General features: G+C 39.8%; 1 protein-coding gene across 1 annotated transcript in view; it reads right to left on the reverse strand.

Moving 5' to 3' along the window:
• Positions 1–20847, reverse strand: part of SBF2 (SET binding factor 2) — a 500212-nt gene that overhangs the window by 91263 nt on the left and 388102 nt on the right. Inside the window, 3 exon segments of the mRNA XM_025196666.1 lie at position 1; positions 4–79; positions 2865–3035. The exon segment at position 1 is cut by the window's left edge and continues 168 nt beyond it. Of these exon segments, the coding sequence (XP_025052451.1) occupies position 1; positions 4–79; positions 2865–3035 (248 nt within the window).

Here is a 20847-nt window from a genome sequence, read left to right on the forward strand (position 1 = left end):
GTGTTGGCCATAAACGCAACTGCTCAGCAGCTAGGTCCATGGCTGTCTTTTTCTGGTCCAGCCCCACAGAATTTTTATCCTACAAAAATATAAAAAAAAACCTGTAGTATCATACTGATACTCTTTAAAAAAAGGTCAGTGGTATTACAGAAATGTTGAGCCCATAATTTAACTTATTGAAAATATTTTTTTACTGAAATAATGCAAGCAGAATAGCATGGCCAGGTTAAGTTTAGATCAGTCTAGTTTCTAGATCTTTTTAGGCTTTATCATTTTTGTTTTTCTCCTCTATGTGTCGTTTGACAGCCCATAACACTGCTGTTCTTTTTAGCTTACAGATGCTTAGTTTGCTAAGTAATCAAGATTTAATAGGCTAATTGCCCAAATGCTTATGGTGTCCAGGTGAAGCTCTGGTAAGTAAAAATAGCTTATAGCCAAAATATTCATGTTTTTACATGTTGGATTCCAGCTCCAATGTATAAACTGGATACACGGCACGTAGGCAAATTATATTATAGCCTGAGGAAATGACCTGATGTCGTGCAACCTCATTTGGCTGATGGTGAAATGTTAAAATAGGAGGTAGCTATTAAATATGGAAAAAAGCCTTAAAGGCACATGTAACTTTCCACACAATTACACATCTTGGAGGTGGGGTTAAGGTAGGCGCCCTCCTTTCTAGCATGTTCCTTCCCTCTGAAGCTCCCCCCATACCTCAAGTAGATAAAGGGGTTCCCTGTGCAGCTCTGTTTCCCATTACTTTGACAAAACACATGCATGAAGGTTGTCTATATGCCCAAGTCCATATGGTTATGGGGCATGAAGGAATGACCCTTTTCAGTTTTCTCTCCCCAACTTTCCCTGAAATGCCCTATGTCCTTGGAAGCACATTCTTCTCCCATCACATGTGGGGATGTGGTTTTCACAAGTTCACAAAATATAAGAGAACAGAGCTTGGCCTGGGAGATCAGCTCCTGGCATGCTGGTATGCAACTCAGTGGAAAATTCTTATTTTAATTTTTTTTGGAGGCTCACCTTCATTCATTCATTCTTGTATTAGAGAAACTCCTTCCCCCCACTGGGACAGAGAAAAATGTTTTCTGGGAGACCAGCCCAATCTCAAGCAGGGGGAATGGAATGCTGAACAATGGACCGGCCTAAAAGGAGATAGCACATCTATTGTTGGAAGCCAAAACTCTTGTTAGCTTATAATGTTGATATATAATAATATATTGCCCCAGGGGAAATATCCAGCTTACAATGTGAGAACTTGTGAGTTAGGGTGGCTGTCAGAGAACCCCAATATAAATGGGAGCCAGAACAGTTTGTGTAACTCAAGCTGTGCACAAGAAAATTATTTTAATATTCTTATATGAAGACAAAGCTCAACTGAATGCCAGAGAGTGATGAATTCTTTTTTGGTTGTGTGAAAGGTATTTTCTTATGAAAAACTTTGAAAGAATAAACTGTGAAGTGGTTCTCTCTGCCTTTCTAGGTTGATCTCTTTAATAGCATTAAATGATATATCAATATTTTAGATTTTGAGCCTGTCTTAATAATTCTAGTTGTTTTTTCTTTAAGATATTATCATATAGTAACTATCTGGATATAACAGAATGGTACCAACAACACTATTTTCTTAGAGAAGTTTATGTTCTCAGCATATTATTGACTATAAACAGAACTGCAAGTTTAGAAATTCCTATCTAATTTGTGGGCTAGCTCTTTCTTGGGCATTTATCTATGATCTGTAAGCTAAACATCTGGATGCAATTATTTCCAATCACATACAGAGAATATCCACATTAAAACATACCACAACGATCTGGGTAAGTGTCAAAATTCCCTTGTTCTTCATTATGAAGATGTATTACACACAGCGCTTAATTTATATTTGAAAATGCTGATTAAAGGAAAGCTGGTGGGTTTGCTACCTATATCTTAGTTTACTGTAGACTGGACAACAATGTAACTTATTTAGAAAATATATGGGAGAGTACTGTAAAACTGTTTCTCTTATCATCAAAATATCTCTAGAGTGCAGAAAAAAATTAACATATATTAACAATTAACATTATATTATATTACATTACATTACATTATATATTTTAGTACAGTGCTGGAGTTAAGATATTAGGTATAAAACAGCAATATAATTTAAAGGGCAGCATATGCTTTACTTGGTAGAAGGTTGAAACCCCAGTGGTGGAAACTTTAAAGTAGCATGCAGCAACAGACATCAAAATTTCATTTTTGCAATTACTGCGTACATACAGGGCACTGTACTGTCGCATATGCTTGAAAGTTATGTTTCCTGTATTATTTTTTCTTAACTTGCTTCAGATATATATATTCTGACATAAACCTAACAGTATACAGCCAGCATTCCCTCTATAATGTGTGGTGTGCGTGGTCGTGCAGGCACGCTCATGCCATGCTGCCAGCACCTGAGCGGCCGCGCACACTGCACAGCTTAGAGGGAACGGTGTATACAGCTACTCCTCACTTAATGTTGTAGTTACGTTCTTGAAAAATGTGACTAAACAAAACAATGTTAAGCGAACCCAATTACGTCACAGTAGTTACCTACTAGCAGGTGGCGGCCAAACAACCTTATAACTGAACATTGCATGACTTTAAACGAGTATGTTCTCTAATAGATCAATGACATAATAATGAAACAATGTTAACCAGGACGATGTTAAGTGAGGAGCACCTGTATAAACATTCAATGCGAGGTAATAGGAAATCAGGTGGTGGCAGTGATAACTTATATCTTCATGACTTGTTGCATTTTTAAAAATTTTTCCAGCTAAAATATTGCATCGATATATATTATTTAATTTGTTTTATATATTCTTTACCTTTTGCTTTAAACGTGTTGCATGATTGTCTTCCCTGGCTGTCAGATAGAGGGAACGAACTTGATTTTGCACATCATTATAAAACGTTGTTTCCCAAAACTGCTGGTTAGTCCATATAGGGTGGTCTTGCACACAAGTGTAAGCAAACTGACTCACTCCAGTTGCCAGTTTCTAAAAGTACAGAAATAGTAGTATCTGTTAAAGTAACATTCAACATGCATTTGATTGTGTCAGGATTTCATTCACTTTAAAAACTGCAGGCTGATTATTGTAAATATTTAAAATAGAAAGATGAGCTGCATACCATTAAAGCTAGACTAGCATGGGAAAGGGAAAATTACCTGAAATTCTGTTTTTTTGAAAATATCTCATGCATAAATCTCACTCTTGAGTCTTAAGCTGTCAGTGCAAGACAAGGTTTGCTGGAGTTGCACCAAAGGCTCAAGACCAAAGAGTGAGACTCCTGTGAAAATAGTATCTTTACAGAATTAGTTTTTAATAAAAATATACTTTAGTTATCAAATAGTATATAAGCTTTTACATGTTATTATTGATACTTTATACACATATATAGCAAGAATAAGGATCATCTAGTCGTGTTAGGAAATCCCTTTATCCAAGTGAAGTTTATTTCACATTTTAAGAATTCAGGAGTCAGAAACCCAGTCATATAATTTAAAACAAGCCAATATCATATTTACCTGAATCCAAGACAACTTTGAATTTAAGATGACTCCCCATAATTAGGTTTTATGCATGGAAAATGATAAATTCCTTATAGTTTTTCATGCACTGAACCCAACCATCAGGTGCTGTCTTAAATTCATCCCCTCCATGGCTGTAATGAGAAAGGTGAACCTCTGCTTCTTGTCCCTCTCCCCAGCCTCCGGTGCCTGCCCTTCTAATTCCTGCTCCCTTTCACCACTTGCACCCCTGCCACTTCTCTCCCCCATCACCTGCCTCCATGCCACTTGCACCCTCTGCCAACTGCTTCCTGCCACTGCCATTTAACTTGTGCAGTGGCCTTGGCTCTGCCCTATAGCATTGAGCACGATGGCTCCGGACCTGGCCTGGCCAGGCACCCCATGGTGATGGTGACAGCTCTGGCCCTGTCCTGAGGCAGGTAGTGGCAGCAGCCTTGGGCCCAGGTCAAGGCAGAAGCTAGAGCCATAGCAGCTCCCCTCCTGTGTAGTCTCCCTCCATGCACCAAGCTGTCCCCCTTGTGCAAATCCCCCCAAAATCTCCCCTGTGCTCCCTGCAACACACAAGCTGCCCCAGCCCAGATAGGTGGCAATTCCAGCTTTGAAGTTAAAGTTGGAGCCACAGCAGCTGCCTGTCCTAGGCCACTACTCAAATCGAAGATGAGGGTCCCCCCCACCCCACATGTTTCATTTTAATTCATTTTATCTATTTTAAATAAACTAATACATGATGTAAGCCACTTCAATTTCAGTAAATATGATATATTAGTAGAACACAAGCTTTTGCAAATGAAAAATTACAGTAGCAAAAAGGTCAAATCAAGGGGGAAAAAAACTTGGTCTGAACTGACATATTTTACACAATACTCTGAATTTGAGCAAAATCTGTCTCTTGAGACATAGCCAGAAGAAGGTACTCTTCCTGAAGTGACAAATGCTTAAACCACTATAGTAGGGTCTACAGCAAAAACAGAATGGTTGAAACTTTATTACTTTACAAGTAATCCTATTTATTTAGATAATACTGTTTATGGGATAAAAGGCTACTCAATGTGATTAAGACTAGCAGAATTCTGGTTTTCATATTTTGGCTAACCATAGACAAAAAACGGAACTTAACACAAATCTTACAGTTTAACCTTGATGACCTTGAATTCTTGCTTTGTGACAAAATGCTACAGAACACAGAAGCATTTTTGCCTTCATGTATTTCTAGAACCAGATGGCAATGAAGCACATTTTATCCAGGATCTGCTTAAAGCTCTGAGTATAGCACCAGTAAGTCTGAAGGATAAAAAATATACTATTTTATACCTAGCTTAGAGCCTGGATCACACCTATATTATACTTAGCTTAAAGCCTGGATCACAACTGTTAAATACCACAAGAAATATCTAAATAAGCTAATACATGATGTAAACCACTGCCATTTAGAGGATAAACTGTACTCAGTTTGATATTTATAATTATAAAAACATAACAGCCAGTGTAGTGTTTCAGTGCACGACAAAAAGGACCAAAGAGTAGAAAAATGTAACTGAAACCTTTGATGACTGGTTTATGCATTTCCCATTTTGAAGTCCCCTGATCAATCCTATTTTCCATGCTAAGTGTTTTCTTCCAAGAACAAGTAATATACTAAAACTCCTGATCATGTGCCATGTATTCATTTACTATCATGGAAGAAAAACTTTGAAATGATACACTTGAGAATATGACTGGTACTGTTTTGCCAAAAATCTACCATATTGAAGCAGATGCTCATGATTAACACTGTGCAATAAAAGTGATATATGATTCTCATTTAATTATGTAGCATCTCACCACAGCCTCCCGATGAACTTGGTAGAAATTATGATTATATGAAATATTTCTGGACAAACTGAGTTTAAATGTGGATGTGTTATTCAAATCCATATTAAACCACAACCTCATTTGGATGATATAATTTAAACACAGAGAATCTCAAGTAAAAATTTGTGGGATGCTTCATGTAGCTCCTCAGAATGAGCTGGCTGGTCACAGGATAATGGATCTGTTATTTATTCCTAGCTGTGAAATCACAGCATAAAACAGCTAAAGTACACCTTCCAAATAGTTCTTTCCATTAATATTCAGTGCCACAGGGTACCCCAAAAAATGTGAAATACCCTGCTGTATAGGCCGTCTCCCAGCTCTCGCCTACCACACCTTGATGTTAGTTGGCATATAGAGTGCTCCCGCTGCCCTGGTCTTATTACAGTGACCACCCGGATTGTGGTCCTGGCCTTATGGCCAATTGCATAGCTCCATACATCCCCTACACCATGCCCCATGACTCACAGATGGCATCCTTACAGATGTTTTACCAGCTGCTGGTGCAGCTCCTCTCTAAGCCTTTCAACCCCTCAGCCTCTATCAGCCCCACTCCGGGGCCTCAGACCCTTCGGTCTCTCTGAACAGCCTCTTCCTGGGCTGACAGACCCCTTGGTCTCCTTCTCAGCCCTGCTCAGTTTGCTAGACCCTTCCGTCTCTCATCCAGCCCCTCTCTGGGCCCTCAGACCCCTCGGTTTCAGACAACCACTCCCTGGGCTACCAGACCCCTTGGTCTATCTCCTGGCCCCTCTCCAGGCTGCCAGCCCCTTCCTGGGCCCTGGCCTCACATCGGCCAACTGAGATTCCCAGGGTCAGTCCTCCAGCTGTCAGTCTTCTCGTCTCTGTGAGTTCACCCTCTTGGGCCCCTCCATAGATTGCTCCCTCTCTCTGGGCTCATCCTGAGCCCTTCATAGGTCTCCCTACACAGCTCTTTCTTTCTATGGGCTCATCTGAACCCCTTGATAGGCCCCCACACTCTGCCCCACTCATTGGGTTCACCCAGACCCTCCAGTAGGTCTCTCAAACACTCAGCCCCTCTCCCAGGGCTCGCCTGGCCCCTCACTAGGACCCTGTGCACTCAGCCCCTCTCTCTCTGGACTCATTTGGCCTCTGACTCAGCCCCTCTCTCTGGTCTCATCTGGCCTCTCAACAGGCCCCGGGTATTCAGCCCCCTTCCTCAGGGCTCTGGACTCCCAATGGTCCCCAGGAACCTCCTCCTCTATCCCTTTAATTCTTACCTAAATCTCCAGATGTTTCAGATGTTATTCTCCTTGCTGGCATTCAGGAGTGGCAGCCTTCCTGCCAGGTGATGTTCCTACACCAGCTTTTAAGATGTTACTGCCAGCCCTACTCTCAGGGTCTTGGCTTATACCCTGTCTAAGCCCGGCCCTCTTCCAATCAGGTGACTGATCATACGGATTTCCACTGTCTTCAAAAGAAGGCTAGATAATCACCTAGCCAGGGTCGTTTGACCCCAGCATTCTTTTCTGCCCATGGCCAGGGGTCATACTTGATAATCTGATTAGGTCCCTTCCGACCCTACCAACTATAAAACTATGACTCCCTTGATCAGGCCTACCCTCATCTGCCAGCCCCCTGGGTCAGCTGACTCTGCGATTAGCCCTGATCTCCACCTGCTGGTGGCTCAGCAGGCTGCTTGACCTCGTAAAATGGCAGGCACATCAAGTGCCCTGCCACACACAGAATCCATACTGCGCTCTTTGAGAATACAGGGTCTATTTTGCAATTAGTGTTGTGTTAAACCTGCCTGTTATATTAATAGAGACATCAAATTCACACATTAGAGGGATCAGGAAAGTTAATCTTATTATAAAGTTGCAAGTCAGTAACCATGGTTATGGACAGACATAACTTTAGCCACTTTAAAAGACAAGAGGGATTTGCAGACCAGGAATACAAATCAGCCGTTATGATATAACTGTTACTTCTACATCCTCCTTTAGCACCCAAACTGAACTGCTGTAATTCTAACTCTGAAACAAGGTTAAAGTTACAACTGGTTTGCTACATACTTGTACTATTATACATGCCCACAGAAGTAAGTTACAGCATAACAATTTATGCCAGTATCATTTGATACCTATACAATTGTTACATCTCTCTATACCCCATGAGCATCTTCAAACACGGAAATTGTTATGTACTCTGCAATAACTATAGCCTAAGCAAAAGTATTGCCCATATACTTATTTCACTCTTGATATATATGTACCTACTGAACTTGAGATGGATTTTTTTGGCCAGTTATATCCATTGGTGTGTATCTGGATCCCAGATATTCATGTGCACTCCACCTAAGACAAAGAGCCTTACATATTTTGTCATTAATACGGAATTCTGATGTTAACATTCTGTAGCTGCAGACAGAAATTAAAAGTGGGGGAGCTGTGAAATATATATAGAAAACTGACTGTCTTTATCTGCTAATTAGACAACTGGCTGTTGTCATTTCCTAGAAACATGATTACCATATTTACTTAAATAAAAGATGACCCCCCAATAATTAGATTCTATATATGGAAAATTATCAGATGAGTCACGCACAGTATGATTTTGTGGTAGATGCCAAAGTTCCAAAGATGTATACCCTAATGACATAGTAGTGAATTCAGTCGAAACTTGGTTATTTACATAAAAAAGAAACAGTAAGAAAAACTGAGCATATTGACAAATGGCTCTTAGCTCTTGGGATGTTTATGTGCAGTTCTACCTCTTTTGTGGAGAGAGAGTTAGCCATGTTGGTCTGAAGTCAAGGAGAAGGTAGAGTGGATTTGCACTTTATTTTCTTGAGGAGTCCATAAATAGGATGCGGTTCAAATTATTCAAATGGGCTCCCCATCTTATCATGGAATTATTTACCATTGGTATCTTCAACAGAAGTTAAGGGAACTTCCTTGAAGTTTCATTAGGTCCCTCCAAAATTTTAATGATACAGGTGGAATCATTAGTATGTCCAGCTAACATTTTCTAGGTTGATATACAGACTTAGACTGTGTTTACATGCAATGAAGGTGAAGTTTCAGATGTTAAGTCACATACATAAAACAAGTTATTTGTCTGAGGCAAGTTCTGACTGAGCTTTCAGGTAGATGGGTGGGTCTAGTATGGCTGAGAATCCCTCTGGTGCTTGATTAGTTATCACTGCTGGACAGCCTATCATTTGCGTTGGAGTTGCACTGACTCCTCTCTGTTCACTTTCAAGCCTAAAAGAATGAACAGACATGTAGTCTGAATTTTGTACAAATGAGCCAGTCATCCAAATATGGGAACATTTGGACACCTAGCTTTCTGAGCCAAGCTATCCTTATCATGAGGTACTCCATGAAAACTCGTGGTGCTGTTGACAGGCTGAATGGTAACACTTTGTCCTGGTAAAGACAATTGTGAAGCCTGAAATATCTTGTGTGGGTTGTTTCAAACACAAGATGAAAACAAACATCCTGGAAACTGACAGCTGTTTACCAGCTGTTCAGTTCACATAATGGGATTATTCAGTATCCTGAATGTGAGCTTGAGGACAAAGGTGTTTAAGTTGTCTCAGGTCCAGAATAAATCATAAAGCAACCTTGTTTTTAGATTTATTCCTGGCTGCAGGTACAAGTGAGCCTGGTCTGAGCTAAGTATAAAACTCCTGAGAAGGTTTGTTAGTAGCAGTCTACTCTTTTTTTATGGGACTAAAGTATCTGCCAGAGCAGGTAGGCAGGATCGAAGAGCCTTCCATGAAGCAGTCCAGGGACTGAAGCTTGGAAGATATTAAAGAGTGTGTATGTTTTCTCTTGACCTACTTCAACTAGAATCAATATATCGGCCATTCGCCTCAAAAGACTGTTTTCTGGTTACCTGGACTGGAAGTGACTCAGGCATTACCACCTTACTCAGGCATGGGAAGAACATATGCACTGGATGTTCTGCAATTTGTAAATCGTCATCCCACTCTAAAACAGCTATTTTGTACTGTTGGAGGCCAGCACTGAGATCCCTTATGGCAGTTGTGGAAGATCAGGCTGTTAATGCAAGGGGGGGAGGGGAGGGGGTTTGAGTGAGGCTTTCCCAGATGAGCCAAATAATGCTGGCAGACATAAAATACAAATGGTACAGGGGGAGGGAGTCAGATGAAGTACTTAAACTAGTATCCATATAATCAGAATCAGCCCTGGAGAAAACAGGGCTGACTACCTATCTAGCACGATGAGAGGATTCACAGGATGTTCTACATTGCAGATGACAATGTACAGGCAGTCCTTGTCTTACAATATTTTGAGTTATAATGTTTCGCACTTACAACATTTATAAATTGATACCATTTCAACTTTATGACATCAGTTTCAACTTTACAACGTTTGATCAGATGTGCCGCCATGCCAGTAAACAAGTTCGCTGCATCGCTCATCTCCCTGGAGAACATCTGTCCAAACTTCCTTGGACGCTTTCTTTAAGAAAGCAGACAAGATTCCAGAAAACCTTCTGAAACACCTGCAGCCAAGACTCCTGAGAAGACTCCAGCCAAGAACCCTTCAAAAAGTCCAACTAAGAGCCTTTCAAAAAGACCAGCAAAGTTACCTCGAAGAAGTCCTTCCAAATCAATGTGATTGCTATTTACAATATAAATACATTAATGTAGCTTTATTACTCATCTATAATTGATCAAGTACTAAATTCTGGGGGTATTTTTAGTGAAAATAGGGTCTTGGGTCTTGGTTCAGGAACCAATCCCCCATTTATAACATTGTTTCTTATGAGAAAATTGGTTCTGAGTTACAACGTTTTGACTTAAGATGCGGTTTTTAGGAACCCATTGTGTCGTAAGTCCGAGGACTGACTGTACTTACTTTCAGAATTGGGAAGGCTTCAGGTATGGATGGAGATACCTTTACCAGCCTCAGGCAGGAGGTTGGACTAGATGACCCCTGGAGGTCCCTTCCAACCCTGCTACTCTGTGACCTGTGCTAACAATTTTTGATACTGTACATTGAGATGTTTCTCTGTTCCTAGCAACTCAGTATCAAAGGAAGGACACTGGGATCTCTCCAGAAGAAACATTTTCAACCAAGATTTCCTTGCTCTCTGGATTTCTCTTAGAAAATGATTTACAGATGAAACTACTTTCTGTGGTATGCCTTTTAGCCAGGCACAATAAGTACCTGGTGTGTCCATAGATTAAAAGAACTCTAGCCTTGTATGAAGGCAATTTTTAAAGCTTGAATCTTTATTTTCAGATATAGTGACTGAACTATGTATCAAGAGTTATTCAGAGGAAAAGTAAAAATAGCATCCTCATAAAGGATGAAAGGAAATGCTATCAAACAGTAAACACTAACCTAATCACTAACTGTCCATTTAGTAGCTAACTATTTAAGACTATTTACTTATAAAGATAAAAGTCAATCATTATGCAAAGAGACTTGGACACTGCAAATTCTGACTTCGAGCCAGGCTGGTGGAGAAGAAACTGGTGAGGTGAGGACAGAGGGGGTGAGATCATCTGTTTTTTTTTTTGCCTCAGCTGGGGAATAGGAGCACTCAAGCACAAGTGAGCTCAGTGCACTGTCCTGATCAAAGCAACCCACACAGAGTTCACTGGACGCATACATCAACAGCAGGATTTTATATACATATAAAACTACACATATATATGGTTCAGTGTGCTTGAGAATATGTGTGTATATATAGATTAGTATCGCAAAACATAACATTCAATTATTATTCCATTATTACAGTGCTTTAAGATCCCGTCTTTTAGGGCAAGTCACATTTATTACTTGAAATCAGTGGGGTCTATGTTCTCCACGTTCTGTAGCTCCTATAAAAGTAAATAGATACTATTTATCTTCAAAGGGCTCCCATGCTTACATTCTGCTCATTATAAAAAATAGATGTTGCATAATATCTTTACAGTGAAGGTAAAACAGTGGAAGACAGATATTGTATCTCAAGTAAGCAAAAGCATTATTGTATAACAAATAATTCAGCTGGAAGCTGACAGGAGTTAAATTATATAGATGTATAGCTAAAAAAAACACTACAATTCCTCTCTGGCAGATGGGATGAATGTAAGAGGCAGCAAAAGAATCTCTTCCTTCTACAGGAACACTTGAGGGGTGAAAGTTTAAAAAAAACCCCAGACAAAAATCATAAAAATAGTTCTTAACCAATATAAACTCTTTAAAGCTGTTTGTGTGAAGTCTTGCATGACATTTGAGCTTTAACAGGAACATGCATATCAGAAGTTAATGTCTCCTGCAAAGTATGCTGTATTAGCTCAGTAGACCACTATTGCTGAGATAACGATAAAATACATAATCATTTTACAAGATATTAATTTTTAAATATAGAACATTATTTGAAGAACGGCCTTAATTCATAAAAAACAATACAAGGCATATTTTGAATTCTCTGTGGAACTTTTGTTACCTACTAGTTCACTCAATTTGTCAGATATGCCAGGAAGGTCAAAAATCCAGTCTGTGGGCCAGATCCAGATCGAGGAACTGTTTTACCTGTGGGGCTCTGAGGGGCTGGGTAAGTGGGGGCAAGACCTGCCGTTGAATTCACAGCTACAGAACCCCATTTTGGAAAGGCGGGAGGGAAACAGCTGAACTAACCCCTGTGCCGCTGATGTTGGGTCCAGATCTGGTCCTGATATATACCACTGGATATACATAAAATTTACTTCTCATTGTTCCCTCTACACAAAGTAAACACAATTAACAGTATTGGGAAGTAGTCTTTAAAAAGACTGATATTACAAGAAAAGTAAAAGGTTCACCTTCTTCCATGATAAATAAGTTAGGTGTGTGCACAGGTACTCACACATATACACATCTTCTTTTGAGAGAAGGATGTGGTTCTAGTCATAAGGATCAGATTGGAAGATGAAGAATGTGTACAAACAGATACATAAATATATTTATCTGTGTGCATAAGTATAATTCTCAATCCTGTCAGGAGCTCTATATGGGCAGACCCCTGTTCCTCTTGCAAAACCCTAGTGAAGTCAGTAGATGATCCTTGATTTTGAAGTTCACTGTAGGACTTGGACCACAGATATTCTGACATACTAACATAGAGGGACAAAATGGAAGAGTTACGAACAGCTGGGTTAGCTTAGTGTTCCTAGCTTCTCAGTTGTTCCGAAAAACAACAAACTAAATCAAACCAAAAACCAAGATACCTTGAACCCAACTAAGTGGTACACTGAGCCTTCATGTTGTTTATATATTGCTATTTCCCCATGAAAACCAAATGAGTCATTGTATATTATTCAATACTACCAAATCACAGCTGGGCACACTGAACCAGTAGAGGGCAATAGAATTCTAGAATTCTGCAAAAATAATACATCATTCTGCTGGGCAGATTTTTATTTATTATACAGATCTTCTGGCAGAAGTGACCATATAATCTAAGTATGTTTTTTTTTGTTCCATATTCCTAAAAAATTATACATTACTTTATGTGCTACAGTGCTTCATATCACCCTGACACTTAGTACTGAACAACAGGAAAATACAGTCCCAGTTCTGAAGAACTCATTACAGGAATCTTCACTACCTGAAAGCAGCAACTACTCATATCCTTATTTAGCTAATCCTCATATCTCCTTAAAACTCTGCTCAACTAAGTAGCCTCTGCAAGCCCTAAATTTATATTACAATTGTCATTACACATAGCTTTCAATTAGATTGAGATATTCATCACTTTTTCTAGGACAGAAAGCAGAAACCTAATAAAGACCATTGCCTCCTCATGGAAATTGAGAGCATCACCAGTTGAAAGGAAGATTCCTAAAATGTTATGCTGGATGTGAGTTCCCACCATAGAACCAGGAAATACCATTTATGCTCCACTCATGACATTGCTGATGCCAAGTGTCTTCTATTTCTGCTCGACATGGAAGAAAAAATGAAATCATTCCAATTAATCTTTTATCTATCTGTCATATATTAAGGAATTGCCTTCTGGTATGAAACCCAGTAAGGAAAACAAAATGACTGAATTGTTACGGGAGAGGGAGGTAGTTAGCCCATATTAGTCTGAAATCAGGCAGAAGGCAGAGAGTATCTGATGAAGTAAGCCTACTGCTTATGAAAGCTTATCCTATACATCTCTGATTTAATTAGTCTATAAGGTGCAAATCTACACTGCTTTCTGCCTGAATTATTATAACCAGTTTGGAAAAAATTGTTAGTATTCACTTGTAGTACTATTAATTCATACAGGATTTGACAATAAGAATAAATTCTGATATTTATTTTTGAGGTTTAAAGCGGTTTATAACTATATAATATATTAAACAATGTGGAATAATGAACAGCATGACACTTTTCCTTCCCTAATGACCTTCCAGAGGGATTGATCCTGCAATGGAACATACCAAAATACATTCACACCAATGAGTTGAGGGTGCTCAAAACATGCAAAGGAAAAAACACTAACTAAAGGCCAGAAAAAGAAGAACCTAAAACACAGTAAAAAGTTCAAGTAATGGAGGGAATATGGATTAGAGATGATATAAATTAAGTGAGAAAGACTATTCAAAGAACTTGGTAGGGAGCATGATGATCTCTTTTTTCTACCTACAGTTAACTCTGCTTGATTATGATAAAAAGATCAAGAATAAACAAAATTAAAAAAAAAAGAATTCAACAGTAGAGATGGCCTTCATAGTTCATAGTTGGCAGGGTTGGAAGGGACCTGAGCAGATCATCAAGTCCGACCCCCTGCCATGGGCAGGAAAGAATGCTGGGGTCAAATGACCCCGGCAAGGTGATTATCTAGCCATGGTCATGGATCCATATACCAAGATTCAAGTCTTTCCGTCAAAGAGTGATATATTTAATTAATCTTAAATTTGACATCCTTTAAAATTTATCTTGAGGAGTTTCTAAGATTTTGAAATTGCTAATTTTGATATTACTGATTCCATATCTTAGTCAAACATAAGGAGTCAAAATTTACAAAACTTATAGTGAGTGCAGTGTCTGTATGACTACATTTGCTATTAGCTTTGGGAAATCCCAACTATTTAGAGAAAGGAAAAGAAAGCTTTTACTTTTCATACTCATTCCTTAAGGAGTTAAGATGTTTAGGCATCAACCTTTCTACTATCTCAAGTTAAAAAAATATTTAATTTTGATCTTAGTACTGACGGTAAGAGGCTGAAACCACAAAACATTTTAGGGATCACTATATGTATAATGCTGTTCTTGAACACTTATTAAAACAAATGGAATGAGCTCCTTTGCTGCAATTTTTAAACAATTTCTGGCCTAAACATTAAACCTAGATTCCCAGTAGAGACAAGTTTCAAGTGCATTTGGGGTTTTGGCTCTGCCTATTAGTCTGATAGTTCAGAAATGAAATTCAGATGCAGATATGCATTTATAAAATTACAAACCCTGAGAAATTTATGATGGTTCGTGTCCAGAAATTAGTTAAGGCTTACTGCTAATTCTGAGAAAAGAAATATAAAGCCCTCTTCACACTGAATTCAGCATTCAAACAGAAGATCATGAAAGCAAGGAAATCATTCAGAAGTAGAGAAATAATGGAATGAAAATAAATAAAGCAATGCTATATTAATATGCTCCATCTTTGGTGCCAGAGAAGATGTTTTTTCTTTTTCTTCTTTATTTTGCGGAGTTCTTTCACTATGCAGTGTAACCGTCTGGAGAGACTACCAAAATGAACAACAAAAACTGGTGGCTTCATCTAGATTGTTTTCAAACAAAGGAAAAGCAGAACTGGAATCCATGCATTAATCTACCATAAATGGTAAACCTGTTAATCTGATTATAGGTTGACTTTCCCCCCCTTTTTAAGATCTATAAAAATCTCAGTTCAACTTAAATGCAGGACAACCTAAAATTGGAACAGTACAGCATTAATATACAGCACAGTTTACCCTTCATGGTATCCTTAAGGACCAGCCATTGTAGAGGCCATCTACTCTGCTATCCTCAAGTATGCCATATAGAATCACCTGTTCCACGCCCACTGCGCTGGAGTGGATCACCTTTATGTATCTTCCTTAAGAGGCAGTTACTGACCCTGATGGAGGCTGCACGGAGTTTATTTCCAACATGTTGGTAGCAGAGCAGATAACCTTGTATGCCCTGCTTAAAGGCAGCAGAACAGACTATGCCACATAAGGGAGCCATGCGACATCATTTGTTATAGTGGCAGTAGGCCCATGTTGTACAGGGAAATGCCAGAATGGCTGGGTAACCCAAATTGCCACTGCCCTACAAGGAAGCAAGCAGGCAGGGTAGAAAAGCACATTAGCCCTAAGGGTCTGCGGTAAGTTGAGGCTTCCAGAGTTCATACAGAGCAAGGAAAAGCATACCAAGTGAGTTGGTTGACAGGAAAATGGCCATTTTTCTTCTTTTTTTACAGTGGTCTCTTAATTATTTGGAAATGAGATCCTGAAAATATCCAGAATCAAACTAATGTTTAACTGATGCTAAATTTAAAATATTCAGAAGATGGGAGTGCACTTCACTCTTCCAAAACCACAAATTTTCTGAACAAACTTTGTTCACATTATTAGGAGGGGTCAAATCTGAACTGCCACCTGCACATAACAATGGTGTCAATATAACCACCTCAGTTTACCCTTCCCACATCCTCAAAAAATTAGGAAAGTCTGAATTTCAAGCCTCTAAAACGAGAGCTGCTTCGATTCAGGGGTTAGGCTCTGCTTGTCACATGAAATTTGACCCCAGAATTCCAATTCAAAGCTGGCATTTTAATAAGGACCTGTCTTTGTTTAAACCTGTAACCTGTAAAAATATTTGTCTCGATATGTAATAGCATGTAATTTCAGGCAGAAGGTAATACGGTGAGCCTTGGACATGACTATCTTGTATAGAAAGGGTTTTTACATTTTAAATATTTTAAGTGACTTTATCCTTGTGGGTCCTTTCCTTAAGTTATTTGATTTTCCTAAGGGATTTTGTAAGGAAGAGCAGCTCAAAGACTTTATCTGTACTCACTGAGGAAAATAATATATTTGGGGGAAAAATATGTTTCCCCTGAAACTGAACCTGAAAATGTGGGGTCAACTTATAATCAGAATAACTTGTAATAGGTAAACATATAAACCGTACATGAATATCTCCTAAGGCAAGAGACAGCCTCATAACAATGTTATTTTTAATAAATATTCATTTTTGGTAGTTCAAAAAAGGTTTAGCAAAAGCATGGTTCCTGCCCCCTTAAGAGCTCATTATTCAATAGGTTAACAAGTAGAAGGATGCAGAGTAGAGTAAAGGATACAAATTAAAAATAAGTAAAAGATGACAGGTCATATCTTGACAGCAGAAACAGGGGCCTAAGTAGTAATTTCAGTGCCCTGGGAAGAGATGCTGGAGAGTTAGTGTGGGGGACATGTGCGTGTCTGTGTGCATACATGTGCATGCACATATGTGCTCTTGCTGCCATTGCATGGGCTCCCTGGAGGCCGCCATTCTGACACCCCCTCTAAACAGTACACCCCCTGTACCCTTTTTGCCCTGCCTTAGTTATGCAGCTGAGTACAAATTATGTATCAACTAGTACAGGGCAACTCATAGAGAAACCAGGCTAGAAAACTAGGGAGGGGAACAATCTTGCAGGGCTTTGAAGGTAAGAACAAGGTGAATTTAATGAACTCAATGAGACTGAGACCGTGGCGGGATTAAAAAAGGCTGTCATGTGGTTTGAATCTACAAGCAAGGAAGATTTTGATAGCAGTGTTTTGATTGAGCCAGCAAGAAGAAATATGGGTATCAGGAAGACTAGAAAGGTAATGGCTACACGAAGTGCAAATGGCCCTAACAGGAATTTTGGCTGAAGGGGCAGAAAAGAAATGTCTAAAAAAAACTTAGGGAATAAACAGACACTGTGTGTCCTGACACACTGATTCTCTTCTTTGGCACCTATGGGCATTGCCAGGGCTCGCTGTCCTGCAGGGTTGGGCCTCCACCACACTTAGGCTTTCAGGGGCCTGAGCTGGGGGGACAACAGCCATGGGTGCCGCACCTTGAATCAAGGTGCAGCATCATGATACACATACTGCAGGAATGACCTGCAGGGGAATTCCTGGGGAACAGAGGTGAGAAATGCATGCTGGGGGGGGGGTTTCCCCAGGCACGCTTCCCCACTATAAGTGAACAGACACTGGCTGTGAAATGGCAGCACAAACTATAACTAGGAATCTTCGCGCTCACAAATTTGGGTTTTTGTGGCACAATAAGGTGCTAAGACATCTGTTCACTTGGGTTTTGTTTGTTTGCAGCCTCAGTGAGTGAAGCGGTAAGAATTGGATATAATTTAGAAACATGGACTAAGAGATAAGTAAAAGATGAACCTCACACTTGAGTGGGAGACAGAGCTATTTGGAAAGGTCAGATGTTTTGGTGTGGTCACATCAAGCTGAAGTTGATAGTGAGGCATCTAAGAAAATATCAGAGACTTATACAAGCAGAGGACATACACCGATCTACCAATCTACCAATATGTGGAATACCACATTATTCCAAGTGTCTGCTCTAGTCCAGAAAGACAAGTCGCTGGCCTATGGCAGAAAAGAAGGAAGCCCTCTGAATAGTGAAATTCATACAATAAAGAATTCGTGATGGTCTGTGGAAATTTAAGAAAAAATCAGCATTAAGTAAAGGTTTCCTGCAAATAAAAGCAAGCTTGAAATGTAAATAACTGCACTTTTGTAGGCTACCAATATGCACAATAATTGTACTGGCAGTGAGTTATATATTCAGTCAGTACAAGTTGGCATCAGCTATTAATTCCATGTTAGAATAATTTAAGCCAAATTGAAGTCCACGTTTACTGTGTTACATCCTGATATATTAATGCATTATATTCTGTGCTACAGTCATTGCATTCAACATGATAGTCTATGCCCACAAATCTTATGAGGGGCTCTATAGTGGGTGGAGGGGAGGGGGGTGTGTTCTGCACCAGTTTGTAAATCCATAGATGTGGTGACTAAGCCGCTAAGCAGAGAAACGACAGTTTCTCTGCTTTGTAAAAAAAAGAACCCCATCATGATTATTTATATGGTTTCTTAGTATGAGTGCTTCTGATTCTATATTTTAGAATATACTCTTAATGCCTTTTTTGCATTGCTCAATTTAAAAAAAGGAGTTACACCTGAGTGCCGGGCTGTCCAATTGGAGGCCTCTAAGGGCTTCAGTTGCAGCCCATGGATGGACTCCTGTCTGGCCACCACTCCTGACAATGCTCCAAGCTGTAAGAGCAGCTTGAGACTCCAAGCTCCCCCTCCTTCCTCCAATTTTCACTACCTGTCTGCACAGCAGGGGCAGGGCAGTGCAGCATGGCATGGCCTGGGAAAGGAGGGGTGAGCCTGAGTCTGTGCAGTGCAGTGATAAAGGGAAGAGCCTCCACGTGAGCGCATGATGCGGCAGGAGGGCGGGGGGGCCAGTGGTGACAGTCAGTGGTGAAGGTCAGAGACGGCCTGTGCAAGCATGCAGTGCAAGGGAGAGGGCATGTGGATACACAGTGCAGTTGATGGGGGCCTCCTGCGCAGTGCAGGGGGAGAATGGGCGTCTCGAGTCTAAGAAAGGTTGATAATCACTGCTTTAAGGTCTGGTCAGGGTGTTGTCTACACTGAGATCTGGTAGGGGGAGAGGATGTGTACTATGCACACATTTAAGTTTTTATGCAAGTGACTGGAAACTCGCAGGAGGTAGCAGTAACAATAAACCTACAATTGTGAGAAGAAATGGTTTACCCAGGCAATCATCAAATCTCCGATACATGCGGACTATTACAGACATGATAAGAAGGGACTTATCGAGTGCAGCTGCATCATGTAGGAAAGCGGAACAATATTCCGAAGTAAAGTAGAATAAGCTAGAAAGGTGATAATTAGATGGAGATACAGCCATTATATATTCAGATAAATCCAGCAGAACTGCCAGCCCTGTTACAAATAAAGAAAAGAAAGATGAGTGCAAGTGGTGATATGCCTGAGATTTTATTAGAATGAGTGGGGGCTGAAAGAGAGAGACAACAAAAATGAAAACTGAGTTTAAACTTTAAATTATAGTCAATTTTATTCACCAAACTTATTGTACTGGTCATGAATTCTAGGAAACTTACTAGTGTCTTGTATATTCTATAAATAAGGATGAATAGAAATTGTTCTATGTAATAATAGATTCTGTGCAATAATAATGGATAATATTAGTGTCAAATCCTTCAGTCTTTTTACAAAAATTATTCAGGCAAAAAACTCTAATGGACTCCATTTAACATTAAGCGAAGCCTAAACCAGCTGTAAGTAAAGATTACTGTTCTCAGTTAAAATATTCTAATAATGTCTGAAAGTTTAACATTTAATTACATAAAAAATTTAGTCTTTATTTTCCATAACAGCATTTAACTCTAACCAAATAGGAATGGATACAAAGCACCTTTTAACTGATTCCCTTAGAAAAAAGTAACATTCTAAATTATTTCAATCTGATTACCTGAGTACTTTGGATTGGGTACTTCTCTGAAAAAGTGTTTAAAATGACAATGCAGAAATACATTTAGAACGAGAGAACAAGCTTGGAGTGTCCTGAATGCTCTACATTTTATCTTAAAAAGGATTCTAATATTGGTATAATGCTATTAGCTTTAACTGACAGGTTTCTAAAATAAGGTGATTTTTTAACAGTATCGATAAATAAGCTAATCTCTGAAAGTTCTTTTAAAGCATAATGACATCTTGACAAAAACTACTATGCAAAAGTCCTTTGTTAAAGTATTTTTAGTTCATTTTTAGTTAAGGAAAACATGTCCCTGCTTTCCTTTGGATGTAGCAAATTCTATGCTACAAAGGTAACCACAGTTTCTCTGCTTTGTGGAAAAAAGAACCCCATCGTGATTATTTATATGGTGCCTTAGTATGAGTGCTCAACAGATGCATCACAAGCAGGTCCAAGAAAGTGATCCTCCCCCTCTATGCGACATTAGTCAGGCCACAGCTGGAGTACTATGTCCAGTTCTGGGCACCGCACTTCAGGAGGGATCTGGACAGCATCGAGAGGGTCCAGAGGAGGGCCACTCTCATGGTCAGGGGGCAGCAGGGCAGGCCCTACGAGCAGAGACTACAGGAACTGAACCTGTTCAGCCTCCACAAGAGAAGGCTGAGGGGGGATCTGGTGGCCATCTACAAATAGGCCAAGAGGGACCAGCAGGCTACGGGAGAGTCCCTGTTCCCCTGAGCACTACCAGGAGTAATGAGGAATAACGGCCATAAGTTGACTGAGAGTAAATTCAGGCTGGACATCAGGAAGCATTCCTTCACAGACAGGGTGGCTAGGGGCTGGAACCAACTTCCAAGGGAAATGGTGCTGGCTCCTACCCCGGGGGGCTTCAGGAGGAGGCTAGAATAA

This window comes from Alligator sinensis, unplaced genomic scaffold, assembly GCF_000455745.1.
Source record: "Alligator sinensis unplaced genomic scaffold, ASM45574v1 scaffold755_2, whole genome shotgun sequence".
Classification (NCBI taxonomy): Eukaryota; Metazoa; Chordata; order Crocodylia; family Alligatoridae; genus Alligator; species Alligator sinensis.